This window comes from Orbicella franksi, chromosome 11 (assembly GCF_964199315.1).
Source record: "Orbicella franksi chromosome 11, jaOrbFran1.1, whole genome shotgun sequence".
In the NCBI taxonomy this organism is placed as follows: domain Eukaryota; kingdom Metazoa; phylum Cnidaria; class Anthozoa; order Scleractinia; family Merulinidae; genus Orbicella; species Orbicella franksi.
The window spans coordinates 27,373,742-27,399,741 of record NC_138155.1 but is presented as its reverse complement, the minus strand read 5'-3'; the positions used below and the strand labels follow the sequence as shown (position 1 = coordinate 27,399,741).

General features: G+C 39.0%; 1 protein-coding gene and 1 long non-coding RNA gene across 2 annotated transcripts; one reads left to right on the top strand and one right to left on the bottom strand.

Moving 5' to 3' along the window:
- Positions 1-1,379: 1,379 nt before the first annotated feature.
- LOC145503303 (calcium-dependent secretion activator 1-like) lies at positions 1,380-25,140 on the bottom strand. Its single transcript, XM_081482786.1, has 27 exons — positions 24,050-25,140; positions 23,008-23,088; positions 22,422-22,576; positions 21,895-21,985; positions 17,861-17,932; positions 16,713-16,765; positions 16,081-16,192; positions 15,120-15,259; positions 14,763-14,829; positions 14,276-14,384; positions 13,350-13,559; positions 12,665-12,801; positions 11,948-12,135; positions 11,413-11,514; positions 11,158-11,221; positions 10,618-10,741; positions 9,227-9,333; positions 8,347-8,503; positions 7,236-7,377; positions 6,258-6,413; positions 5,442-5,553; positions 5,127-5,168; positions 4,508-4,582; positions 4,264-4,347; positions 3,301-3,408; positions 3,050-3,154; positions 1,380-2,739 (listed from the first exon to the last, which is right to left on the bottom strand). Exons 1-27 carry the CDS (start codon positions 24,812-24,814, stop codon positions 2,512-2,514), a joined length of 3,786 nt encoding a protein of 1,261 aa, XP_081338912.1. The 5' UTR covers positions 24,815-25,140; the 3' UTR covers positions 1,380-2,511.
- On the top strand, positions 17,939-19,893 carry LOC145503308 (uncharacterized). Its single transcript, XR_014051459.1, has 3 exons — positions 17,939-18,335; positions 18,371-18,772; positions 18,905-19,893. It is a non-coding gene; the product is annotated as an uncharacterized LOC145503308 (long non-coding RNA).
- Positions 25,141-26,000: the final 860 nt, after the last annotated feature.

Sequence of the window (26,000 nt, the reverse complement as noted above, 5' to 3'; positions counted from 1 at the left end):
GTCTTGTGTAGGATGAGATTACTCAAGCTCAAAAGTGAAGGACAAAAGAAAACCTCACTGAAAAGTTTCAGATCTGAAATTCAAATTCTCACTAATCTTGGGTTAGCTTAATCGGGCTTTAAACAACTCGGCCCAGAAAGTTGAATCTGCACTCGATGCAAATCTAGATGTAATCGTCGATGTAATCAATGTAATCAGAAAAGCTTTACAAACGCATTTGCTTATGTATCATCCTTTACACGTCAAGTGTTTACAATATGACAATGCAACTTCTAACATACAATACGAGCGGAAAGTACTTTAATTGAGATATAGGGACTTCAAATCAACACTACGAAGTTTCCAAAATTAAAAATAGGGAGCTAAGATTAAAATTCACAGCTTGAAATTAAACCAGAACAAACTTAAGAAATTGAAAGTATAGATTCTATATATTCCCAAAATTGTAACGATAATGTAGTGCCAGTAAGGAAAATTAACTCTTGAATAGAATTAATTAAACTGCGCTAAGAGCATATGTTCAGCCCGGGGGGGAGGGGGGGGGGGTACTCTTAGAAATATTGGATGAGGATGTGGGGCCCGCTTCCCAAAACCCTTAGCGTACTGTTATGACCAAAATCTGCGAGCGTCTGCGTGAGAGGCTAATAGGGACCTTACGCAAAACACGACGGCAACGGCAACGAGAACGTCACTAAACAAAAGGTTTGATGAGCAAAACAATCGCTGTGCACGTGCATTATAATTCTTGGTACATTTCTTTGCCGTCCTCTGTAAAACAGCAACGTGAAATGACCTATTTCTGCGTTGTCTGGAGAACGTGAACCACAACAGCTCATTCTTCATATTTTTATTTGGAAATGAATGCATTTGTAGCATATTCAGTAGGGGCAAGTTTTAATACCGACAAACACACTTGATAGATAATAAATGAGAAATTCCAAAGTAAAATAGAGACACATTTTCCACTAGGCGTCGTCCTCGCCGTCTTATATCTGTACGGTCCCTAATGACTGAGCTACGGGAAATCATCTTATAACAACAGTAATTTTCCTGAAAATCCGTTCAGAAATAGCTGACTTCCTCCAGAGTTAGTCCTCTTTCTCCGTTCGGAACGGAGGTAATTTCCTTACCATTTGCTTAACTTTCCAGTTTTCAGTCTCGCATCAGCCGAAAACAATTATCGGAAATCGAATATTAAATTGTAAGATGATTATGACCCCTATGACTTCCTGATCATTGCTGTGACGTGGACTCTGGAATCGGGTTTAAAGTGAGGAGGACAAATACTAAGAAGGAAGTTTCCAAACTTGTTCCCGCCCCAACCCCACTGGGGTTTCTTGACTTCAATGTAACCTGTAAAGCGATTTCACAAAGATCTCTACTTTCTGGACTTAACTTTATTAGTTTTTTTTTTCTTACTTGACTTAACATAGCACATTACTAAGGATTATACGAGACTCGGAGCACATTCATAAAAAAAAAACAGCACTTTCTTTTATTATTTGGTCAGTGCAAAAAGTAATGATATCATGCAAACGGTCTATGAAAATATACTATGTTGAGAAGTTGATGCTTACGGCATTGAGGCTCCAAACTTCAAGATTTTTTCTCTGAGGAAAAACAAACAGTCCTATCTCTACGTTTTCTTAGTTCCTTCAAGTTCTTTTTAAATAAGAACTTGTCCTTGAAACTACACACAGACTTATATAGCTTTTTCACGGTGAAGGTTCTTTTCTAGTGTTTCAAAATTAAGACCGACTATTCATTAGTACAATCTTAATTAGAAGTAAGGAAGCCAAAACAATATATAATATATTAAACATTACGAGCATTTGAGAACGCGAAAGAAATTTAGAAAGGTCGAGCCGAAGGCGAGTGTTTTTGACATTTCTTCAGTGTTCGTAAATAACAAGAATGCTTATTAGATCTCTTTACAGTATGTTAATTCTCTTCTTTATATGATTTTTACCATGTATAACTTAACAACTTGAACCTAAAATAGCACCATTGGTTTTCTCCCTAATATTACTTGTTTTAAGCCAATCGGAGAGCAAGTAGCACTCAAACTGTATTACTATGCAGAATAAAGCACACATTCTATGAGAAAATACAGATGTTGTTGACTTTGCCTATTTATTCTAAATTTACGTTTGTAACGTAAGTTGTATATTTTAAAAGAAAAGTGATTTCTGATTGCACTAACGTGTTTTTTTAAATCACTATCTCGATAGCTCAAAGCTTCTAGCTATTCAGCTCTCCTTTAATATACAAAAAATAATTTAATTCGCAGTGGAAAATACGCTTGCTTGCTTACTGTTACGCTCTCTTGGTCAATAATCTAAATTTATGATTCTAAGTTATATTATTTCTAGTGATAATTTATTTTTAACTAGAGGCATTTTAAGTATAAATTAGCTTTATTAAGTATAATAAGCATAATTATCAAAAGCAACCATTGCATTTCCCGCCTAAAGCCAATTTTAGGCCACTGCGCACGCGTATCAAGCGATTCTAGTTTCCATTCTCCAATCTAACAAACGCTTCCTCGTCACTCGACTCAGTCTCCTCGTCATCGTCCTCTCCGTCAGCTCCAGGGTACGTCTGATCTTCCGTGGCGTAAATACTCTGTCCCTTGTGCATAGCATCCTCCACTCGGAGCCGCGAGAACACAGTGTTGTAGGTTCGGCAATAGATTGCCCGGCTGGACGACAAGTCTTCACTAACGAACTGCGGTAGCTCCTAACGAATTGATAAAGGTCATTAAAATGTTACTGTGCATCGCTAATTTTAATCCCCTTTCTGAGGTATGACTGAGCCTGCGAAAGGGGTGTTGCTAAGCAATAAGATGTCGACATAGATGGCTCAATCGCCTTTAGTCTCACTCATCTTCGTTCCTAAATGGGTCGTAAGGTATAAAGAGTAAGACTGCGCATAACGGAGTAACCGGCAGTGAAAGATACTACTTGCTGAATTACCTAAGTAGGGACAAAGCCTTTAAGGGAAAAAAAATCAACAAGCAACTTAGATATTGCGTGACACAAGGACTTACCGCTGCGAGCGTGAGCAGAGTCTGCACTTGGTACTGGTGTAACGCCATGCTCATTCTGTCTGATAGCCAATCACATATCTTCGTTATTATGGACGTGTACCAGTCCTGCAGCGACAAAGCACAACAGTTTCTTAAGAAAGCAATACCTTTGCTGTGAGAGTAGTGTCTGGATTAAGAATACAACAGATACGGCCCAACCAAATAACAAAGGCCTTAAGAAATATAACCCAACGGTAATTTCAAGACCGTACCTTTATCAGCTGTTTCTTCATTTTCTCATCATTGAGGTGAGCTCTGAATCTTTCCAAGTTTAGTTTGACGAATTTCAAGTACGATTCTTCAAGCTCAGTTCCAGGATTCTGTGAAAAAAAAAAATTCAAAACATAGCGAGTGAAAATTTACTCAATCGGACACCCAACGCAATGTCTTCCACATAAGATTCCCAATGCAAGTTAGTCGCTAGCTGAACAAGGGACTGCAAAGTGAGGCCACTCAAATGGATCAACAAAAAGAATGCGAGACACAACAAAACGTCACAAACTACTTTACACAATTAAACTGTTCACAGCCTTTCTAGTTTTCCTATGCACGCCTATGAAAAAGCGAGGGAAGCGAGCGCGAAAGCACTAGGGGGTTTCCGCGCGTTCAACGATCGATTAAAAATACAAGAAAACAGAGGGCTGTGAACGGTCTATACACAATTCTTCAAGGGCCTTAGATCTTAAAAGAGCAAACAAAGTGGTATTCAATTCCGAGAAGTAGAAATACTGTAAGTAAGTAAGTAAGTAAGTAAGTAAGTAAGTAAGTAAGTAAGTAAGTAAGTAAGTAAGTAAGTAAGTAAGTAAGTAAGTAAGTAAGTAAGTAAGTAAGTAAGTAAGTAAGTAAGTAAGTAAGTAAGTAAGTAAGTAAGTAAGTAAGTAAGTAAGTAAGTAAGTAAGTAAGTAAGTAAGTAAGTAAGTAAGTAAGTAAGTAAGTAAGTAAGTAAGTAAGTAAGTAAGTAAGTAAGTAAGTAAGTAAGTAAGTAAGTAAGTAAGTAAGTAAGTAAGTAAGTAAGAAAGAGACTTTATTTTATGAGGGTGACACGTAACAGTAACTAACATTACTGATGAACTTGTGGCCCTCTGAAAAATACAAAAATACAAATAATAAGAACTGGAGAGTGGGATTGAAAAGAAATAAAGGGGCTTACAAGAGCTTTAACTGTAAGCACATACCCTGAGAGAAAACATCGGCGCTAGAATGAATCCTTGGTCATAACGAGCCACCTTAGCCAATAGCGAGTCCAACACTGTGTTGAGCTACAAGATAAAAGATAGGTCCGCAAAGCGCACTCGAAACAACTGACAAGAATAAGGATAGTAACACTACATTCTCAGAACTATATAGGAATATATAGGAATTATATGGTAATTATAAGGAGAATTGATAACTTTAATCTAGGATTGACTTTAAACAAACCTTAGTGATGAACGATGAAAACATCTCTTGGATAACATCTTTAAGGAAGATGTTGACATCTGAGTGGTAGCGGTACTGGAAAACAGAGAATTAAAGTTAACAATTTAAACATATTTTTGCAAGGTCTGTACTCTTTTGCCATGGCAAAGAGTCAATATAACGAGAGTACAAGAAACTTTATATGACATTTTAAAACGTTTGCCTAAATGGGTTTAGTTATCTTAATATTGCCTTTCACATCAATAATTAGACATGTTTAAACGACCTACGCGGACGATGCAACAGGGGAAAAAAATGACCAATTATTCCTAATTTGTCGTTCCTTCAAAATCCCCCTCAGTCGTAACTACCCTTACTTGTTTCTGGTTTATTATTATTTTTTGATGCTCTAAAATAGAAAACTATTATTCTAAGACTTCATGAATTTGAAAGCAGTTTGGTAGATCGGAACAAAATAAATCAATTTATTTAAGTGTCGAATGGTTACAGTCACAAAGTCCCTTTAAAAGCTGGTAGTTGGACAAGCCTTTGAATTGTTCTTTGGCATAAATTATTTTCTAGCGTTTATAGCAAAATAACGAGTTACATTGGAACTAGTGCACTGGATTGTTTTATTTACCTGGGAATTATCGGACTCCTCCCTGGCACAAAGAAACCTGGACTGTGTAAATCAAGAAAGAAAATGTGTAAAGCACAGTTGATTGGCCTTGTACGCATGCGTTTTCTTATCTCGTCACGCATTCTCGCACAGTTCCCCAATCACGTTAGTTAGAAAAGATTGCATGACAAAACGAAAAGAACGTGCGAAGCTGAAAAGATCAATTGCACGTAAATGACGATGGTGTGAAACGCATATTACATAAAAAGAAAAGAAATTAAAAACAAACTACAGAATGCCGCATAACCCAAGATGGCGTCATCTTTCACCACTTACCTGTTTCTTGGCCTGAATGACGACATTTATCATGACGCAGACAGTCCTGGGTACGACTAGTTCCAGGCTAAAACGAGTTTGTTTTAGCCAACTTTCAAACGAGGCTTTTGTTCTAAAAGAAACGGAAAACAATGGGCGTTAAGTTATAGGAACTCATACAAAAGGGCATCATTACGTGAAACGGCTGGCAATAAAGACACTGTCAAAGCCTGAAAGAAAGCTGGCAGTTATCGTGATAGAGCGATTTTCAATTGAGTTTCGTAAAACCAAAACCAAAGTTATCATTCCAGCCAATCACAAAGGACACAGGCCGTCCAATGAACCAATCAAAACTCGAAGTAAACACCTGTAGTTGACGCAGAGCGCGGGAAAACGCGTGCGAGCGTGGTTTTGGTTTTACTTGTGATTGAGTGAAGAATTTTAACCCAATAGAGCGGTTTTCAATTGAGTGTCGTAAAACCAAAACCAAACCAGTTACTTACCAATTAGACTATTCAGCCAACCTCAAACTGCAGTAAAACCACAACTAAGACCAAAGTAATTGTCTAATTACTTTCGACACTCAAATAAAAACCGCTCTAATTTCGTGAAGTAACGCAAAACCAACACAACAGCGAATTACTTTCGATACCCAAGTGAAAACCGCTCCAAAACATTAAAAAGTACAATTACTACTGTATACTACAGTCTGATAATTAGCCTAGAGCATACTATAAGCAGGGAGAACTGCACTGGATTGGACTAAATTAGACACGAGTAGAATTTGACGTTTGACGATGCCCGAGGGAGAACTGGTTTGTTGATGTTAGAGCATACCTTTTGACACAGGACTGAACCATGTCTGAAGCCATTAACTTGAGTCTCTTCATGAGATGTGATGCTAACACCTCATCAGGCCAGTTTAGTTCAGCTATGAACTGCTGTAACACCGTCAGTTTCCAGAAAAGGTCTTCTGACGCACGACACCCCTCCCTGTAATCAAGGAAATGGTATAGACTCACGGTCAGGAAATACAGTGCAGAACTATGGGTAATGATACGGTGACGTATCCAGATGAGAAGGCGTTGAGGTGGATTAGCCATGTCAAACGCCAAGAAGCCTCCATCACCAAGACTGCCGTACACTGGACGCCAGAGGGAGAGCGAAGGAGGGGCCGCACGCAGATAACGAGGTGGAGGACGGTGAAGAAGGAAATGAAGAAGATAGGAACGATTTGGAGCGGCATTCAAGTCATAGCAATGGACCAGCAGAAGAGGAAGGATTACATTGCTGCCCTACACGCCATCAAGGCGTAATGGGTGAGTGATTAGTGGGTAAACCAGAGACGTAAAACTGTAAGATTACACGCAACAATTTAAACGTGATTCCACATCTCCAACATTGCGCGCAACGGCAGGCACAAGCGTCAGTCGTTCACTGCGCTCTAGCAATCCAATCTCTTGCCAAAACATGAAGATTTGTTTCTGTTCACAGCTGTTTTTCTCTGAGAACAAAAAAGCTAAATAGCTGCACTTTATTCGCCTAAGTGGGTGCTAGATCTGACTACCGTCGGCATTGTGATGAGGCAATCGCTAACATCATAACTTGCGTCACCAAAGTTGAAACAATGTTGCAGCACGCGGCCAAATCGAGGGGAATTGTTGTGCACAACATGTTTCCGGGCCTAAATCGCCATTTAAACCTTTGCTATCCTTCTCAATTCCTTAATCACTCACACAATGCCCGCCCCTCCCCCCTCCACCCTTTAGTAGCTATAATTTTACCTCAACCAGAGAGAAATCAACCAACACTTACCTCACAGGACTCCAGTTCTCTTTTTGAAATCCCTTGTGAAGTGACTGTGCAATCGAGGATTCCATCAGATCAATGTATCGAATAACAAGAGGAGCAAATACGTCTCGTAAGTGAGCGTGAAATTTCCCGCGATTGAGGTTGACTAAAACAGAGCAAACAACATTATTATAGTTATAATAATCGTACTTAATCTCGAAGCTTCTTCGTTATTTCAAAGAAAGAAAAGTCAAATTGTTTATTTGTATGATTTAAACGAAAGGCAAAAGCAAAATCGCTAAAACACCTTACAGAGCGTTTTTCAATTGAGTTTCGAAAGAAATCAGGCAATTGCTTTGGTTTTGGTTTTGGTTTTGGTTTTGGTTTTACTCCTGTTTGAGATTGGCTGCGTAGTCTAATAGGTAGGCAATTGGTTTGGTTTTGGTTTTGGTTTTGGTTTTACGACACCCAACTGAAATCCGCTCTGCAAATACGAGTGTTAATACTCTACTTTCAGACACTTAAGTTAACGTGTCTTTAGCATTTAAACGCATTTTAAAACCAAGAAAACTTGATGCAGTTAAACTGCAGCTACTCTGATTAGTTCTAACTCAAACACTCTAGCAATGCTTTTAGTCACGTGACAAACTGATTTTTATTTCACTTTTAGGTGCGTGTCTCGAAAACTTTTTCCTACATTCGTCAAGTGTATCGTTTTCAATTCTTGTGATCTCTTCTTGATCCTTCTTATTTTCATTTTTATCATGGTTTTTAGTCCTACCTTGCTCACTATCTTTTAAGGATCCTTCGAATTAAAGGTGATTTTGTGAATTGCAAATAACATAAAGGACTGAGCTCACTCACAGCATTTTGAGTTAATTTGGGCCGCATAAAAAATTACCTTCGATTTGAAGCAAACCTGAAAATAGTAGATTACTAAGACAGAAAAACACCAAAGAGATAATAATAAGCCATAAAGGAACAAGGATGGTTAAGGTGGAGAAGATTGACATGGATTACAAATGACGAACTTAAAAAATTTAGGCTGAACTTTCCAAGATGCGCAAACCGTGACGTAGCTCCTTTAAGCTTTCATAACGTACCCTTCTTTAAAAACACTGTCTTTGTTACTTACTGTCATTGGAGAGGTATTCATTTAACAGCTGAAGCAACTGAAAACTTCCCCATGTATCAGGAAGCTGTGCAGCCAGAGTCGCATCCATGTCAACAGTGAACAGAGACCAGAAGATTTCTTGATGTTCAACCATCAGATCGGATACCAAGGCCAGTGCCTAGGACAGACACACAAGACACACACCCACAAAGTCAGCTGACACATGTTCCACTTTGGTAATCGTACAATATAAGCTACTGAGCAGTACTTTCATACAGCACTATTTGTTATGTTGGACAAGGTGGTTCTAACTTTTAAGTCTGTGGATGAAACCCTAGTGTGTGACCATTCAAATGAAAGCTATTGAGCAGTACTTTCATGTGGTACTGTTTATTATGCTGTGCAAGGTGGTTCTAACTTTTAAGTCTGTGGATGAAACCCTAGTGTGTGACCATTCAAATGAAAGCTATTGAGCAGTACTTTCATGTGGTACTGTTTTTATTATGCTGTACATGGTGGTTCAAACGTCTGAGTCTGTGTCGATGTGTGGATGAAACCCTAGTGTGTGACCATTTAAATGAGAGCTATTGAGCATTACTTTAATTTCGCGTGGTACTGAATATTATGCTGTACAAGAAGGTTATAACTACAATGAAGTCTGTAAATGAAACTAAACTGAGTGACCAGTAATGCAGTACTGTTTAGTACGCTGCACAAAGTGGTTTTAACTTGTAAGTCTGAGGGTGAAACCATTGCATTTGGGTATTCAAATAAGAGAAACTGACTACTACTTTCACCTAGTGCGGTTATATTTCATTTCCTTTATTTTTGGAATTTCTTCTCTTTTGTGTTTGCAATTTCCTTGGAGTGGAAGAGTTAACTGGATTCATTTTCCTCCTACCTCAGCGTGATGTTCTTCATTCTGATGAAGTAAGTCAATGCATAACTCTGCAAGATGCATGATGTCATTCAGTTTGGTATCAGGTGAAACATCATCTCCAGAAGACTCTTTTGAGCAAAATAAATTTGAGAGGGTTACCATTCCTGTCACACTCGTATGTTGAATTTCTCCTTAAAGGTCATTTACATTTTCAAAGTGACAGGTAATGAGAATTTAAAAAATCATCAGAGAGGTCATAATGTCATGATTTGCCCTTAAATTTTCAACTCGAAAGGAGCTGGAATCTTGGACAGGACTAGAGCTTAAAGTACGACAAACGAACAACATACACAAATTTCATGTTTTTCAAAAACACCTCACTCACTAAGTGACTTAATAGATCGTGAAAGATGCCATTTTCTCTTTCTCCTCCTGTCCAAAGTTGTTTTGAGAGTGCTATCAAATCAACTGAAATCTTTTAGGATAAAATGACGTTGGTGAGGCTTGACCAAAGGAGAATGGGACCAAGTAAGCTTGTGACCCTCAGCTTTTAGAACCTTTTAATGCATATTTCATAAGACTACATTAATACTAATGTTATTAATATTAATAATTAATCATGGTTTGAAATTGGAATCAAATGAACGGCACCCCTTCGTGAAGGTTACAAGCTACAGACCCTCCACATACATGGAATTTTCCTCCTTAAGGGCAAAGTTATTAGTTTCCAAAGAAACTGTTGTGCTGTGTTTACAAGCAGATGAGAAACACTTAGCTATTTATTAACATGAAGTTGATAAGGGTAAATTACACTGGCACTGTAGTTTGTTGGTAAAACTGACGTTTCAAATGTTAGGCCTTGTCAGAGCAGAGACAAAGGGCTAATGTACACAATGTCTTCTTTCCTAATAAGCTGATAAGTTTAACAGGACTAAGAAATCAACTGATAAGGAGCTACATCGCGGTTTCGCATCTTGAAAAATCTAGCCTAAATTTTTTAAGTTTTTTGTTTGTAATATGTGTTAATCTCCTCCATCCCTAAACATCTTTGTTCTTTTATTGTTTATTACTATCTCTTTCGTGTTTTTTTTTTTTATCTTAGTGAACTATTATTTTTAGGTTTCCTTCAATGTAAAGGTAATTTTGTACATAACTCAAACACAAAACACTTGGCTATTTACCTGAAGTAAATATTTACCTATGAAGCTGAAGTTAATAAGCCAGGATAAATTAATCTGCCACTTAGTTGGTAAAACTGACGTTTTGAGAGTTAGGGCTTGTTAGTGCAAAGAGGCAAAGGGTTAACTCATGAAATGGTTTCTTTCCTATGAGCTGATAAGTGCGACAGGACTAAGAAATTGCCTGTTAACTCAAATCAGCTGCAATTAATTTCAGGATATTTTGAGAATCACCTTCAATCTTTGCAAAAGTTGAGACCCGTGTATAATTGACAAGAGCAGCCTGATGGAGGCAACTTCTCATTTCTTTTCTGAATTCCTCCGGTGGGACTGGTGTGGATATATCTTTCATCATAACCTGAAAATGACAACAAGATAACCAGGCCAGTTAAAAAAATTACAGCAATTAAAAAGTACACATCCCTGATAAGACCTCATCATCCAAAGTCTAACACACACAGCATACCACACCTCCAATATTATAGAAGCCTAGTATGTTTCCATAATAAATAATTTTAAACATTTGTACAAAAGCACCGCCAAGCATTGCCACCTACACGCAATACTAGAAATTTCAAGCTCCTAATCTACTTGTTAAATTGAAAGTTGTTTACAGATTCATACTGTTCACAGTGGAAGTCAAAGCTTGCAGCTTGGACCTGCACCATAATACAACACCATAAGCTTTGTTCTAATCTTTCAAAAACTGAGTTAAGGAATAAGAGGATTCCAACATAGATATACAGTTAATAAAGTAAAAATTACAAGGCTCACCCTCTCAAATAGAGCAATTGTTGCTTTCAGGGCACCTTCAGGTCTTCCAAAGGGAAACGAATATCTACAAAAAAGTACAGAAATTATATTCATCAGCTCAAGAACATCTAAATAAACCACAAACTGTTTATCTATTCTTTTAGACCAATATTATTGATGTGAGACCTATCGCTGGATTTACACTTTATCCCCAGTTTTACCTTGGAGGTGGACCAGTTAAAAGATAAAAAATTGTAGAATATGATATTAGTCTACCTGAAGCGAGTGATTTGATAGGCAAGAAGATTCCAGAGTCGTATCTTGATCTCCTCAAACCAGGTTTTCTCATCAACTGTGATGGTTCCTAAGCCATCTGGCCTGTAGTAATTAACAGTGGTATAATGAAAAACGCAATCAATAATGTCTCAAACCAACACTAAGCTGATTGACTGTGGGAAGACTGACGGTGTAGTGACTGACACGAGAATGATTGACAGTGGGGTAACTGAAATAGGAATGATCGCCAGTGGGGTGACTGACACAAGAATGATTGACAGTGGGGTGACTGACATAAAAATGATTGACAGTGGGGTGATTGACATACGAATGATTGACAGTGGGGTAACTGGCATAAAAATGATTGACAGTGGGGTGACTGACATACAAATGATTGACAGTGGGGTAACTGACATAGGAATGACTGTCAGTGGGGTGACTGACATAAGAATGATTGACAGTGGGGTGACTGACATAGGAATGATTGGCAGAAACTTAGGGGGGGGGGGTAAAGAATGGAAAATTAGACACAAACCTGTTTCCATGCACATGTGATGCACAAAATGCAAAGCTGTAATGTAGCAAGGTTGGGTCAATCATAACACCGGCCTCCGCCCTGTCTAGCAAGTCACTGAGATAACTTAATTGACGGTGACAGCCACGTACTCCATATCGCGCACAATACTCATCTAAAACAAATACCTGACCTGGAGAGAACCAGCCCTGAAGACAGACAAGTTTTGATTCCATCATTAAAATTGTGCTATCATTTAGCAGTGTACAGTCCATGTTTAATCATCTGCTTACCATTCAGAGGTCTGTAACATAAAAGCATGCATGCCACACAAAGCAACTGCAATTTTTCTTTCTTCACTAGTTTAGTCAAAAACTACCAGTAGTTGCAAAAATTGCGACTGAAGAGGAAGTTTGGTCCCCAAATGCATGTGACCATTTCAGTCGCAATTTCAAGCCCTGTAGACAATTGTTTGACTGAAAAATATTAGCAAAAACATCTGGGAAGATGTAAAAGTGTGGAGAGTCAAACGAGGAATTCCAGATAGTTGTAGTAAAAAAAACGGAAATCCGGAGGGGAGGACATTAATGATTTTGGAATTCAGAGGACATGGGGTGGAGCATTTTGGTATTTCCAAAGGCAAAGGTGGGGGAATGTTCAGGCTGCCTGTGGTAGGGTATGGATATTTTTCTTGAATCACCCAATTTAAAACAAAAAAGTATAAAATAATGTTCATACCAAACAAGAATACGAGTCATTTAGCCTGTGTGTCAGAGTCAGGTGCTGCAGCTTCTCAAATAGAACATGGTGGTTGAATGTGTTTGGATCAGCTTGAATTAAATCCTCAAGTCCATGTTTCCTGGCACGGTCATGGTCTAAACACGCAAATAAACAACAAAGACAAAAATACATGTAGCTCAGAACTGAGCAGTATTTAAAACAGAAGGCAATGCAATCATAATCTTAACAAAATAACTGCCTCACCCCTCTGGGCTTGTCAGGGTCTTCCAATGGGGATTTTACACAGAGTTGCCTATTAATGGTTAGCCACTATACTGAGGGTAACCCTGTGATGGACTAGCATTCCATCCAGGAATGGGGAGTAGGATTACTCCTAGTATGACTTCATGCTACAAAAACCATGATTTGAAGCTCAGACAGTAAAAGACATTTATTGCCTGATCCAGATTTCATCTTACATAAAGTAGGCAAATTACGTACCTTATGGTAGGTCTTTCATCTTTTAAAATGTATTAGGTAACATTCTTGGTAGGAGTAGGGGTAGTCTGGAGAACTCAAACCTTGATCTTTCAAAGAATGACTGTGGGACAGGGCCATTTACAAGGACAAGGAGGGTACTGGGTCTTAATACAGTTTTCATTACAATTTTAAATCTTCAATTAAAGACCGGCAAACAACTGACCTCCTTGAAGTCTTGTCAGTGTGTTATTAACATGCGGCTGGACACTGACGGCTGACAGGTTTGGTGCAACAGGCTTGTGTGACTGGCCAGTAGCAGTGTACAGTTTGTTCACCCAGATCTGTCTCTCGAGTTCCTCTTCTGTTGCAAACAAGACTTGATCACCCTCCTTCACAGCTTTGAAGAAAAACCTTCCACCTTTGTGTTCTTCATCTACAGATTAAAATAAATCACAAATTGATATCAAGGAATGCAGTTGGTAAAGCATCACTTAAATTACTAACAAACAGTTTTGTGCAATTCATTCAATCCTAAAGGTCAACAACAATGGGCAGGTGTTATAAGTGCTACCAGTTATTGACGACAGCATTTTCAAGCATGCTAAAACATAGGCATCGCTGAATTTGAAAACAGTGGAACCCCACCTTATGACCATCCTATTAATACAACCGCCTCGTTATTACGGCCACTTTGTTCTGATCCAAAAAAAAGCTCAGTCAGTCATTTTCCTATTTTAAGAACCCCTTTAATATGACCACCCCGTTAATATGACCAATTTTCCTCGGCCCGAAGGTGGTCGTATTAACAGGGTTCCCCTGTAGTGTCTTTAACAGAGGGGAAAGAGGCTGCAGTTCATGGACGATGCTGATCTATTTTGCCAGAAATTCTTCATTTTCTTTATTCCCCTTTCCTCCTTTTCACCATTGTTTCACTCAGACAGCTGCCTGTTGGGTTTCAAAGGTGGCTCATAGCTGAAGAAAAACTGTCTTAAACTAACCATACCTAGTGGAGGTTGTCCATAGAAATGGTCCTTGACACCTGACCTCATCACAGGCTTACTTTATCCTCTTTGTTCCATATTAGAAATCATGCAGCGACCACTAAGCATTAACATCCTTAATTACTGATTTGTTATGTTAGTGACCTACCACCGACAGCCTCACAGTAATCCACAGTATAACCATCCAGCTGCATCATTTCTGTGGGCTCGGCCTGCTTCTCACGGTAACTGCACATGGCAAACGTATAATTACTCACCTACAGCAAGTGAGTAAAGTACAATTTGTTATAACAAAATCCTGTATCCAAGCACACTGACTGGTTGTCAGGCTATTGCTTTAGTTAATAACGGATTTCAGGATGTGAATGAAAAACTACATGTACAGTGCAGAGTTGTAACTTTTGGGTGGAGAATCAGAAAATACACTCAAGAGTGAATTACAGGTCCTGCCTAAGAACATAACACAAAGAGAATCACCTGGTTTCCATGGTCAAATGCACCAAGCAATAGGCTGCTGTACTTAGGGAGACCAGTGTCATATTGCTTATTATGTAAAAACATTTGTCTCATTGACTGAACTGCCAGAGGTGGAAATATGGGAATTTATGTTCTCATGAAGCCATGGTATTACACACCTGCACAAGTGCAAAGAAGCGTGTTTTCCACTTTTTCCACACACTCTTCCCTTGAACATAAATCAATCTAAGAATGAAATTAAAAAACTGGCTCAAAAAGAGGTGGAGGATTGCTACATGTAATCATGCTAATTGTCATTCCAAATTACATGTTTAACAAAATGACATCAGTGTCTCATATGTCTGTCCTGTTATTGACAATGAATTTTGTCATAACATTATCAAATAGTCTGCGGACCCACACAGCTCAGAACTGAAAGGGTAACAAGTATCCTGAAAAAAAGAGGAAATGAAGAGATATATCATAAAGATGTAGAGACAATTCAATAAGGAAAGGCCTAATGTCAACCCACTAACCCACATTTCTTTAGGTTCACAGGTTTATCCATCTTGACGGCAATTTTTAATTTAACTTTATCACCAGTCCAGCCTTTGGGTGTCACAACATCATACAGCTCAGGCAGCTCTGATCCTCCGGGTGTCGGTTTTATTATCACCTATGGACGAAGGATAATTGGACAAACAAAACAAACATGCACCATCCTTTTACTGCATATTCTAATAACCTGAGAATGCTTAAGTGACCCTTGACATTGTTAGAAAGAGCTCATCCTGACTTCCATGGCATGAAACAAATAGTAGTATTGTTACTTCCCCTGGATGGGATGCAGAATAGCCCTTGGCTAGTGTTCTATCAGATTCCACCAACTGCTGTCGTTACCCATTTACAACAAGATCAAAAGTTTGAATGGGTGGAGTAAAGAGCTGCCGCATAATGAGATAAACTGGCATAGAAATGTGACTTCTACTGTTTTTACAACTATTTTTCTTCAGACATGTGCTTTTAGCTCCACAAAATTTTAGACGACTTTTACAAACTCAGAGCCATGTTTCAGAGAAAGAAAATCTTCAGAATACACTACAGCACACACTGGCTATCTGCTGTCAACTTATCTCTGATGAAACCACAAAATAAGATTATCTGATATCAACAACATAATAAAAAAAATTATAATTATATAATTATCTTAATTGACCACTCCCCCATTTTCAGGACCAATGGAAGCAAAGGATGAAACAAATACAATGTAAATGAACATAACATGGTTAAAAATCCCAACTGGCAAGAGACGGACCAGGTGGCTATTTACAAGTGTGACTGAGGAGTTGAACTCAGGACTGCCGAGAACAACACCAGCTGGTGGTCAGAGCGGGACTTGAATTCACAACCTCCGGATTTCAAGTCCGGCACCCTAAGCACTCTGCCATGTTGCCTCCAGATAATACATCTTTGAGGGGTGTAGTTTATTGACATTACCTTTCCCAGCTCTTTATCGTCAAGTGCCAAGAGTCCTGAATTCTCTGCATAAAGTTTCACTTTAACAACCGGACGTGGGTGGCAAGTTGTAAAATCACCTTGAGATTCCCAGCTAAGTCAAATCAAAACTCTGAGTTTGTCAACTTTTCAATTAACAAATCATTTAAAGAGGATTGCATAATTCAGATCAGTTGACAGATCACTTGAGGAACACCACTTCATTCAAATTGATTAAAGGATCAGTCAGAGATCATCTGTCACAGATTACAATTCCTGCAAGTAGTCTAATTACATGTGTATATATTTTCCTCCCAAACCTATGTATATGTAGAGTGCCAATTGAAAACAGATGAGCTATCTATTGACAGACAACAAATGAGTCAGCTGGAACCTTTTCAGCATTCAGGCTTGCCTAGTATATAATCTTTGGAGAAAAAAAAGAGACTAATCAAACAGTCCATGGGATACCAAATCATTGTAAAAGATTAATCTGTGGCCTTACATGGGAAAATGTATGCTAAAGTTTTAACAGATGATATCGTTTATGGTCTGTTTGTTATCCATTTGATCAAGGCGCAGGTCTGTTTGCCAAGCAGGACAAAATTGTCTTTTCCAGCCATTTTAATACTTACACAGGCTTGCTAGCCTCAGCTTGATCAGTTTGAAATTTATCTCCACCTTCCACCTAACAAAGCAATGAAAAGAACATACACACACATTTCAGTAAGTCTTTACAGGGCAGAAATAATGGCATTATATATGACTCAAGCCTGGTTCTGTCACAAAGTAACTTCTAATATAATGAATTAGTAATCTGCTCATAGACAAGCATATTAGGCCTAAGATGAGTCTGGCATGTCTGTAGGTCTTAAGACTGCACTCATATGTAAATTTATCCATTCCAATTAATTTCAAAGCAGTATTCAAAGCTAAAAATATGCGAAGCCTTGTCCGACACAAGGTGCTCATGGACACGTGTACAAATGTAGTGAGTGGTCTCACCAATGTGTCAAAATGAATGTCAATCCTGCAAATGAGCGGACTGGGCTGCCCAACTTCTACACATTTCTACAAACCCCCTTATGTTAGCAGTTTTTCTAAAGTTGCACAGATTAAATAAAGACAGCTGCTTAAATGTTACTGCAAATTTGATCTAGATATTAAGTTAGTTTTTTCTACATTGAAGGTTAGAAGCATGTTTAGCCTGAAAGATTCCATGCCACAGAGTTTCCATTCACATAAACATCGTTTACAAATTCACATGTGCTGGCTGTAATGCCTGCTACATTGGTGAGACCACTCACCACATTTGTGTCGGACAAGGCTTCGCATGTTTACAGGCACTTGCAGTCATCAGGTACTTGTCTTGACTCATGCTCTGCAGAATCTTTCACAATTCTAGATTCTGCCCCCTCGAGTTTTCAAGTTAAGATAAAAGAGGCACTGTATATCAAGTGGGAAATTCTAACTCTAAACCAACAGCTGACGCACTTAGATTTGTCTCTTTCCGTTTAATTCTTCTTTGTTTACATGTATTTTATTTTATTTATTTTCTTTCTTTTTTTAGTCCTTTGGTCCTAGTATATTCCAATACCGTTAACGTAATTTTATGGCATAATTCTATAACGTAATCATGTATAGAGTGAAAATTCAAATGTACAACTGTCAAATATTTACAACTGAAGATGACATAGGGATGTCAAAACATGTTTTGTAAAATGAAAAATGTTGTTTCCTTTTTAAGAATTAATTAGAAATTAAATAATAGATTATTTGTTACCTCCATGGTGCAGTAAACAATTTTCATTCTTGGTGGAAGAGACTTCAGTCCCCTTGCTTCTACAACAATGACCTAAGATAAAAAGCAAGGTCACCACATAGTTACAAATTATACTACTTGTAAAAATGAGACCTCGATGATGCCCCACCAATGGTGAGGGTTGTCCAATACACCCAACTAGAGTCGATTCGTGTTTTAAGTTGACGATTCAACCAACCGGATGTCGATTCGAGGACCCTCTTTGATGGAATCAACACGAGTCGTCTCTCTTGCTGTCAATTCGTCATGCCGGAAATCGATTTGCGCGAGACTTAGTAAATATAGCATATCTGGGCTTTGAGGGTGGGTTGAAAATGTTGTCGATTCAACTCGATTCAATCGAATCGTGATGAATCGTGTCCCTTGCTGTCTATTCGTCATACCGGAAGTCGATTTGCGCGAGACTTAGTAAATATAGCGCATCTGGGCTTTGAGGGTGACTTAGTAAATATAGCGCATCTGGGCTTTGAGGGTGGGTTGAAAATGTTGTCGATTCGACACGACTCGATCGAATCGACACGAATCGTGTCCCTTGCTGTCGATTCGTCATACCGGAAGTCGATTTAAGCGAGAAATAAATAAATAGAGCGCATCTGGGCTTTGAAGGGTGGGTTGAGAATGTTGTCGATTCGACACGATTCGATCAAATTGTGACGAATCGTGTCCCTTGCTGTCTATTCGTCATACCAGAAGTCGATTTGCGCAAGACTTAAAAAATATAGCACATCTGGACTTTGAGGGTGGGTTGAAAATGTTGTCGATTCGACACGATTCGATCGAATCGACATGAATCGTATCCCTTGCTGTCGATTCGTCATACCGGAAGTCGATTTGCACGAGACTTAGTAAATATAGCGCATCTGGGCTTTGAGGGTGGGTTGAAAATGTTGTCAATTCGACACGACTCGATTGAATCGACACGAATCGTGTCCCTTGCTGTCGATTCGTCATATTGGAAGTCGATTTGCACGAGACTTAGAAAATATAGCACATCTGGGCTTTGAGGGTGGGTTGAAAATGTTGTCGATTCGACACAATTCGATCGAATCGACACGAATCGTATCCCTTGCTGTCGATTCGTCATACCGGAAGTCGATTTAAGCGAGACTTAGAAAATATAACGTATCTGGGCTTTGAGGGTGGGTTGAAAATGTTGTCGATTCGACACGATTCGATCGAATCGACATGAATCGTATCCCTTGCTGTCGATTCGTCATGTCGGAAGTCGATTTGCATGAGACTTAGTAAATATAGCGTTTCTGAGCTTTGAGGGTGGGTTGAAAATGTTGTCGATTCAACACGATTCGATTGAATCGACATGAATCGTATCCCTTGCTGGCGATTCGTCATACTGCGCGAGACTTAGTAAATATAGTGCATCTGAGCTTTGAGGGTGGGTTGAAAATGTTGTCAATTCGACTCAATTCGATCAAATCGTGATGCCTTTCCTTCGAAGAATTCTCTTTAATTGCCTGAGACTTAAACTTGTACCATGAACTAACAGTAAAAAGGATATAATTTCAACATAGTTCAAACCAAGATCAAAATACTGTTGCACTAATGAGTCTCTCCCATGGTAAGCCACTCCAAGAGCGGGAAGATAAGATGGCAATACCGCATTAATGGCTTAAAAACTGGAACAAAACAACACCAAAGAAAGTACAAAAGCAGCTAGCTTGCGATCTTTAAAATTGCAGCCACAAACGTTGCTAACAGATCCAGATAAAGGAGTAAACACCTGCATCATACGTGTAAACCATTAACGTTGGCCATGTGCTAACGAGTTACACAATATATGATTTGCCGAGTTCTCATGTTCACGAGTTATAATTCGAGATCTCGTGTTACTAAGTCGAGATCACGCATTATAAGTCGAGATCTCGCGTTATTAACACGAGATCTCACATTATAAGTCGAGATCTCGTGTTACTAAGTCGAGAACTCGCGTTATAAGTCGAGATCTCGCGTTGCTAAGTCGAGATCTCGTGTTGTAAGTCGAGATCTCGCGTTACCAAGTGGAGATCTTGTGTTATAAGTCGAGATCTCACGTTTCTAAGTCGAGATCTCGTGTTATAAGTCGAGATCTCGTGTTTCTAAGTCGAGATCTCGTGTTGTAAGTCAAGATCTCGTGTTACAAGTCGAGATCTCGCGTTACTTAGTCGAGATCTCGTGTTACTGAGACCCAAACAAAATCGACAGTAATATTTTGGTTAGAAAAAAAGATACTCAAATCCAGTTGGCCCTTACGGGCCACCGTAGTTTGATGATCCGGACAGTGTTCTAGTAAAGTGCACAAACCAGCGTCAATATTCCGCGGAAAACGCCATAATGGCCGTCTTTTTGTAAACATATATTACGAGCTTTAACTATAATGTAGAAATAAGAAACAGGTTATCAGAAAGGATTGTGAAGTAATAATAAATTAACCAATCGATCCAGTTATAAAAAAGCTTGGGCTCTGTTACCAATCGTTGTTGGGGAACAAAGCCAAGGCTTTTCTAGTGAAGAAAGCACACATCGAATTGAAGAATAACATTTCAATATCACTGGATTAACATTAGGTAATTAACTTAGGTAATTTCTGTATACGCGAACAACGTGAAATTAACATGCGCCTTCAAGAAGAATCCTGTGACCAGAGAGAGCATGTGGTCAAAGTATTCAGCCTTTAAACAAACCATTGGCCACGGGCGAGTCGTGTGGATGGATGGATGGATGAATGAATGAATGAGTGAATTAACTTTATTGAAATGCCAGTGTTTTTAACCTAATGACAGGTCCTCAACCCTATTATACCTTCCGCGAGTCGACTTCCGGTGAAACGATTCGACTTTGCAAGGCCGATTCGCGACGAATCGTGCGAATCGACTCGAACCACAACAATTTCACACTCCCAGTTATTGCCTAGCGCAAGTCGACTTCCAGTGAGACGATTCGACTTTGCAATGCCGAATCGACTCAAATTGCAACAATTTCACACCCCCTGTTATTGCCTACCGCAAGTCGATTTCCGGTGAGACGATTCGACTTTGCAAAAGACGATTCGCGACTAATTGGGCGAATCGACTCGAATCGTCAAAAAATTCACACCCCAGTTACTTCCTACTGTGAGTAGACTTCCAGGGAAATGATTCCACTTTGCAGGAAACATTCCCGACTAATCGAGTTACTTCGTTAAGTGCCTCACTGAATTGACCGAAGTTTGTCGCCATGTTTTTAGAACGACAAACGTTCATTTATCATTATTTCATGGGTATCGACTTCCGGTGGTGCAGATCGACTCCCAACCTCGTTCCCAGGGTCTCTCATCTTACCGCCCCCTGGAGCGAGCAAAGAGGGCGGTAAGATGACAGACCCTGGAAATGAGGTTGATCGACTCCATTCGAATCGAGTCAAATCGTTAAGTACCTCACACAAATCGACTCAAGTTTGTTGTCACGTTTTAAGAACGAGGAACGTTCATGTATTATTTCACGGGTCTTGACTTGTGGTGGTGCGGATTGACTCCGCGTGAATCGATTCGAATCGTTAAGTACCTCACACAAATCGACTCAAGTTTGTAGTCACGTTTTAAGAACGAGAAACATTTATGTATCATTATTTCACGGGTCTTGACTTCCGGTGATGCGGATCGACTCTGTGCGAATCGAGTCGAATTGTCAAGTGCCTCAGACGAATCAACTCTAGTTGGGAGTATTGGACATGAATGCCAATGGTGGGGTACTACTGATGCAATGTTATAAAACATATTAAAAATGGCAGTACCACAAGTTGAATGTATGCAAGGCTAACTTTATACATACATGTATATAACCCAGCTGAACTAGAAAAGGTACTCAGACAATAGCTGTCACTATTTTTGCAAATTTATGTCAATCAAGCTAAAAGAGGTGGAGGGTTGGGAATACATGTAGGTGGTCCTTAATCACAAGCACAGACCTTACTGGCCTCAGTCCAGCCCTCTGACTCAGTCAATAAATAAGTCAAATTATTACCTCAATGGTGAAATTCAGCATGACATCAGACTTGGACAGTATTGAATCCACATCATCTTGCGCCTCAACCATGGAAATTGTGTTCTGAGGTCTAGGGATTAATTGCATGCAATAAGACCAATAGGGTTCCAGCTGGAAAAGTTGATCCTGGACAACTCCCTTATGCAGACACTCACTCCCAGGGTTGGAGGGTGGGTACTCCCTTATTTGGGCTATAGGTCACCATGACATTCTTGAATTGTAAGTACATGTACTTAAAGTTAAAATTAAGGATGTTTTTAGCAGGCCAGAGGGTTACTATGGCAACCTGTTGTGTCATGAAAATAACACCAGCCTCTTCACCAATAATAATATTGGGCAGTTTTGTGATACCATAATTTTGGCATCAACTGATAAAGAGTGGTAATAACGACCCATGAAAATCTATGACTTGGAAAGTGCTGGAAACCGTTTTGAGCCACCTTAAGTTAACTTCTATGTGTAAGAGTTGAAGAATGTCAGGATAATACAAGAATGGTACTACATACCCTTTGATCCTATTAAACGGTATTGAATACTTTGAGTCAGAGGATCCTTTAGTAACTGGCTGACTTTCCAAATTAGTCATTAGTTGACTGATAGCAGATTGCTGTTCTTCAACAAACAGTGCTTCCATATTTTTGTGTATAAAGCCAGGCAGACGCTGTAGAAAACCAAATTTAAAAAAGAGAACACTTTTAGTCACATCAGAAACAAAAGATCATTTAAAGTCTTTGGTTAAAGTTAAGCCTAGTTCACACAAGGGACATAATGACAAAACATAACAAAAGAAGAACCTTACATTGTCGTGTTTACAGTGTGAACATCATCACAATAATAATGACTTAGATTATAGCAATATAGCAACATAACGAGAGAAAAAAAACAATCTTTTGCTTAGGTCTTTGTTGTTGAATGTTCACATTATTGGCATAAAGCAATTATGTTGTTATGTCGATATGTCATTATATCGTTTGTGTCATAATGTAACTAGTCTGAACCAGGCCTTATGACAAACTAAAACTAATGATTTTCCATGCAATCAATAATGCTGCTAAAAATAGCAACCTTATCATTTAACTAAGTATCAAATACCTTTCTCTGGTCCACAATTGCTTTATATTTTCCATGCAGTTCTCGACGAATACATGCTGCTTGTTCATCAGCGCTGTCAAGCTTTAAAGACAAAAAAAATAAGATTCAAAGTATGACAACCTACTTACTGATCAAAGCAAGAACACAAAGATTAGCCGTGCCTGATTTTGCAACTTAACAGTAAATTTGAAAGTAAAAATTATAAAACCACCTAAGATTTGCCAATTTGTACTACAAGTGCTCCAATTTTCAATTTTTCCCAAAACTCATTAACAGACTTTCAATTAATGAAGTGGTCAACTCAAGGGTTGAGTTCTGATAGGTATACATGTTTTTAAATTGTTTTTCTATGGCTAGTCTCTTCGATATTTAATTAGTCAAGTGTGGAAAACACTTAGGTATCTAGTCGTTAAGCCCCCAAGTCACTTAGCCCCTAACCATTTCATCCCTAACCAGAAGTCGTAAAAACTGTCTATTTCTGTTCTTTAAGCGTGAATGAGGGACTAATCGACTTTTGGTTGGGGGCTAACGAGCCAGGGGATAATCGACTTAGGGGCTAAACGACCGTAACCACATTTGCATGTAAGTTCAGTCAAAAATGTCTGTAATGAGATTTTTTCTTCAAAGCAGCTTTCAGCAATTGCAATTAACTTAATATTAACGTCTTTGCCTTGTTCTCAAACACTTCCTGGGATCAATTGCCTTATTTTGCATATATTTGTCTACTGGAAACCACAAGTAAACACATAAAATCCAAAATGAAGAATCAAAATATTTTATACATATTTAAAAATATAAATCGATAAATTAAAATCCTAGCCTGCAGTTGTGTAAACACAGTAATTTAGCAGTTAATAAGCAATAAGATATAATCATTTCAAAAAGCTTAATTTTGATTTATATTAAAAAGCGTGCGTGATCTTCTTGTTTCTTAGTAATAAAACGAAATCACACGAAATCTTCAACACGGTTAAAAACCCACATCAAAAACCCTTGAGAACACAGTACAACATTTAATTAGAGCACAATATCGATGTCATACCTGACAAGCATTGAACAATATTTGGTGTTCGTATTTTTTCACTCCTAAGATGGTCTGGAACATTTCATAGAGCTGCTCTTTCGATAAAATCAGTTCCGAAGCAGCAGATGCTGCAATTCTGGGACCCTTTTTCGGATCGTCCTCTCCACGAAAAATAGCATCATTTTTCGCCATCCACGAACTCAACACTGTTTCCTTACTGATCCCGTCGATTTCAGGCAGACTTCGAACGCGCTTCTCGATCATTGCCTTGAAAACCTCACGAAAATCATTGGACGAACAACCTCCACTAATGACCATCTTTTGTACTCTTTCACTGCAAATGAATATATCAAAATAGGCCCGGACTGCGTTGTAGAACGCCTCGTCGGAAGCAATTTTGGTGTCACCTTTGAGGAAATCCTCGAATCTCTGCTTAATTTTTACCAGATCTTGCTTGCTCACTCTCGCGTGCCTTCGAGCCATGTCCGTTGGTTGTCGAGCATTAAATGGATATGCAATGCACCTCAGAACGAAAATATACAACTGTAGCCTCTCTCTTCTTTCGTCATCTTCTTGCTGTTCTAACACTGTGGCTTCTGACAGAACGGAAGGGGTCGGGCTCGGAGTATGCAATGACGGACTGACACTTGGTGAAGAAGTGGGAGCTGTGGAGTTTGCTGATAATTGCTCCCCTCGCTGATAAATGCTAAGAAGCTCCTGTGTGTGCTCGTCTCCATCGATGATATCTTCACCATCCTCTTCGTCGGAGGACGAGGCAATCATTGTGCTAGTGAAGGTTCAAACCTCCGCAGTCCTCTCGATATGAACGTGTATTGAACACGTCTGCTGAAGTAACAAGTAAACATCGGGCGACTAATGAATGGTCAAATGACTGCTCTTTTCACTCTCATAGGAGCAACCGCTGGACCGGTACTTCGGCAGTACCGTTAGGTTGCAGAAGAGTCCCGCGGAACAGGAACCCATCTCGGCCCATCCCGTCATATTGCTCATATTACGTTCATTCGTCCAGTCGGTCTATTTTATCTCGGAGACGTTTCGGGAAAACCCTCTTCATCAGTCGTAAATGAAACGTTAAACAAACGTGGACGTCTGTTTTTACAGAAAGGTATCTAAAAATACCACATATAACCACTTTTTGTTATTTTAAACGAATGCTATTCTATTCAAAGTGCTACACAGCAAAAACTTGTTTTTATTTTATCTCAGTTAAGTAAGGTTATTGGAAGGAGACGCTTTTTAGTTGAGGGACGCTTACTAAAAAAAACGGCACTAATCGGTGAGCGCGGACGCTAATTCCAATCATTGCGGGTTCCTGAATAACATGCGAGTGGTCTAAACAGTCACGTGATAAATCCAAAACAAAGGGATATAAGAGGATAGTTTAGAACAAACAAGAAACTAGTCATCTTCCGTTACGACGAACGTTTTTCTTGGTCCCCATCGAAAACTCACAAATTTGCCGTTCACTAATACCGACAAAAGCAGCAAAAGAAACGTTTTTCGCACCCCACCAATACCTTTTCATAACTACTGTATGTCGTATTTTTTTTGCGAACGCGCGTGGTCTACGAAGCGCCTTGGTAACAACCCTACATAAAGCGCGCGGACAAGAGTGTTCAGGGATTTGACTAGAGGGGAACTTGTTTTTAAGGAAGACAATTTCAAATCAATTTCATCTTTTTAGCAAGTTTTTGTTTCAGTGTTGTGTTATAAATGTTTACAGTTTTCCAGGTATTCAGATCTTGAAATTCTCCAAGAAAAAAACAAAAAAAACATAACGCTGTTGCTCTGTGGAAATGTGACTTACCAAATTTAAGTGTGAACACAAGGATCACAGTACATTTAAATTCAAAATACGAATAAAGACTATAAATGCCCCGTGGGGAAGGGACTTCCATCTGAAAAGGTCGAGCTTGCTCTTCGTCTCTCCTAGGGGTGAAATAAAGCT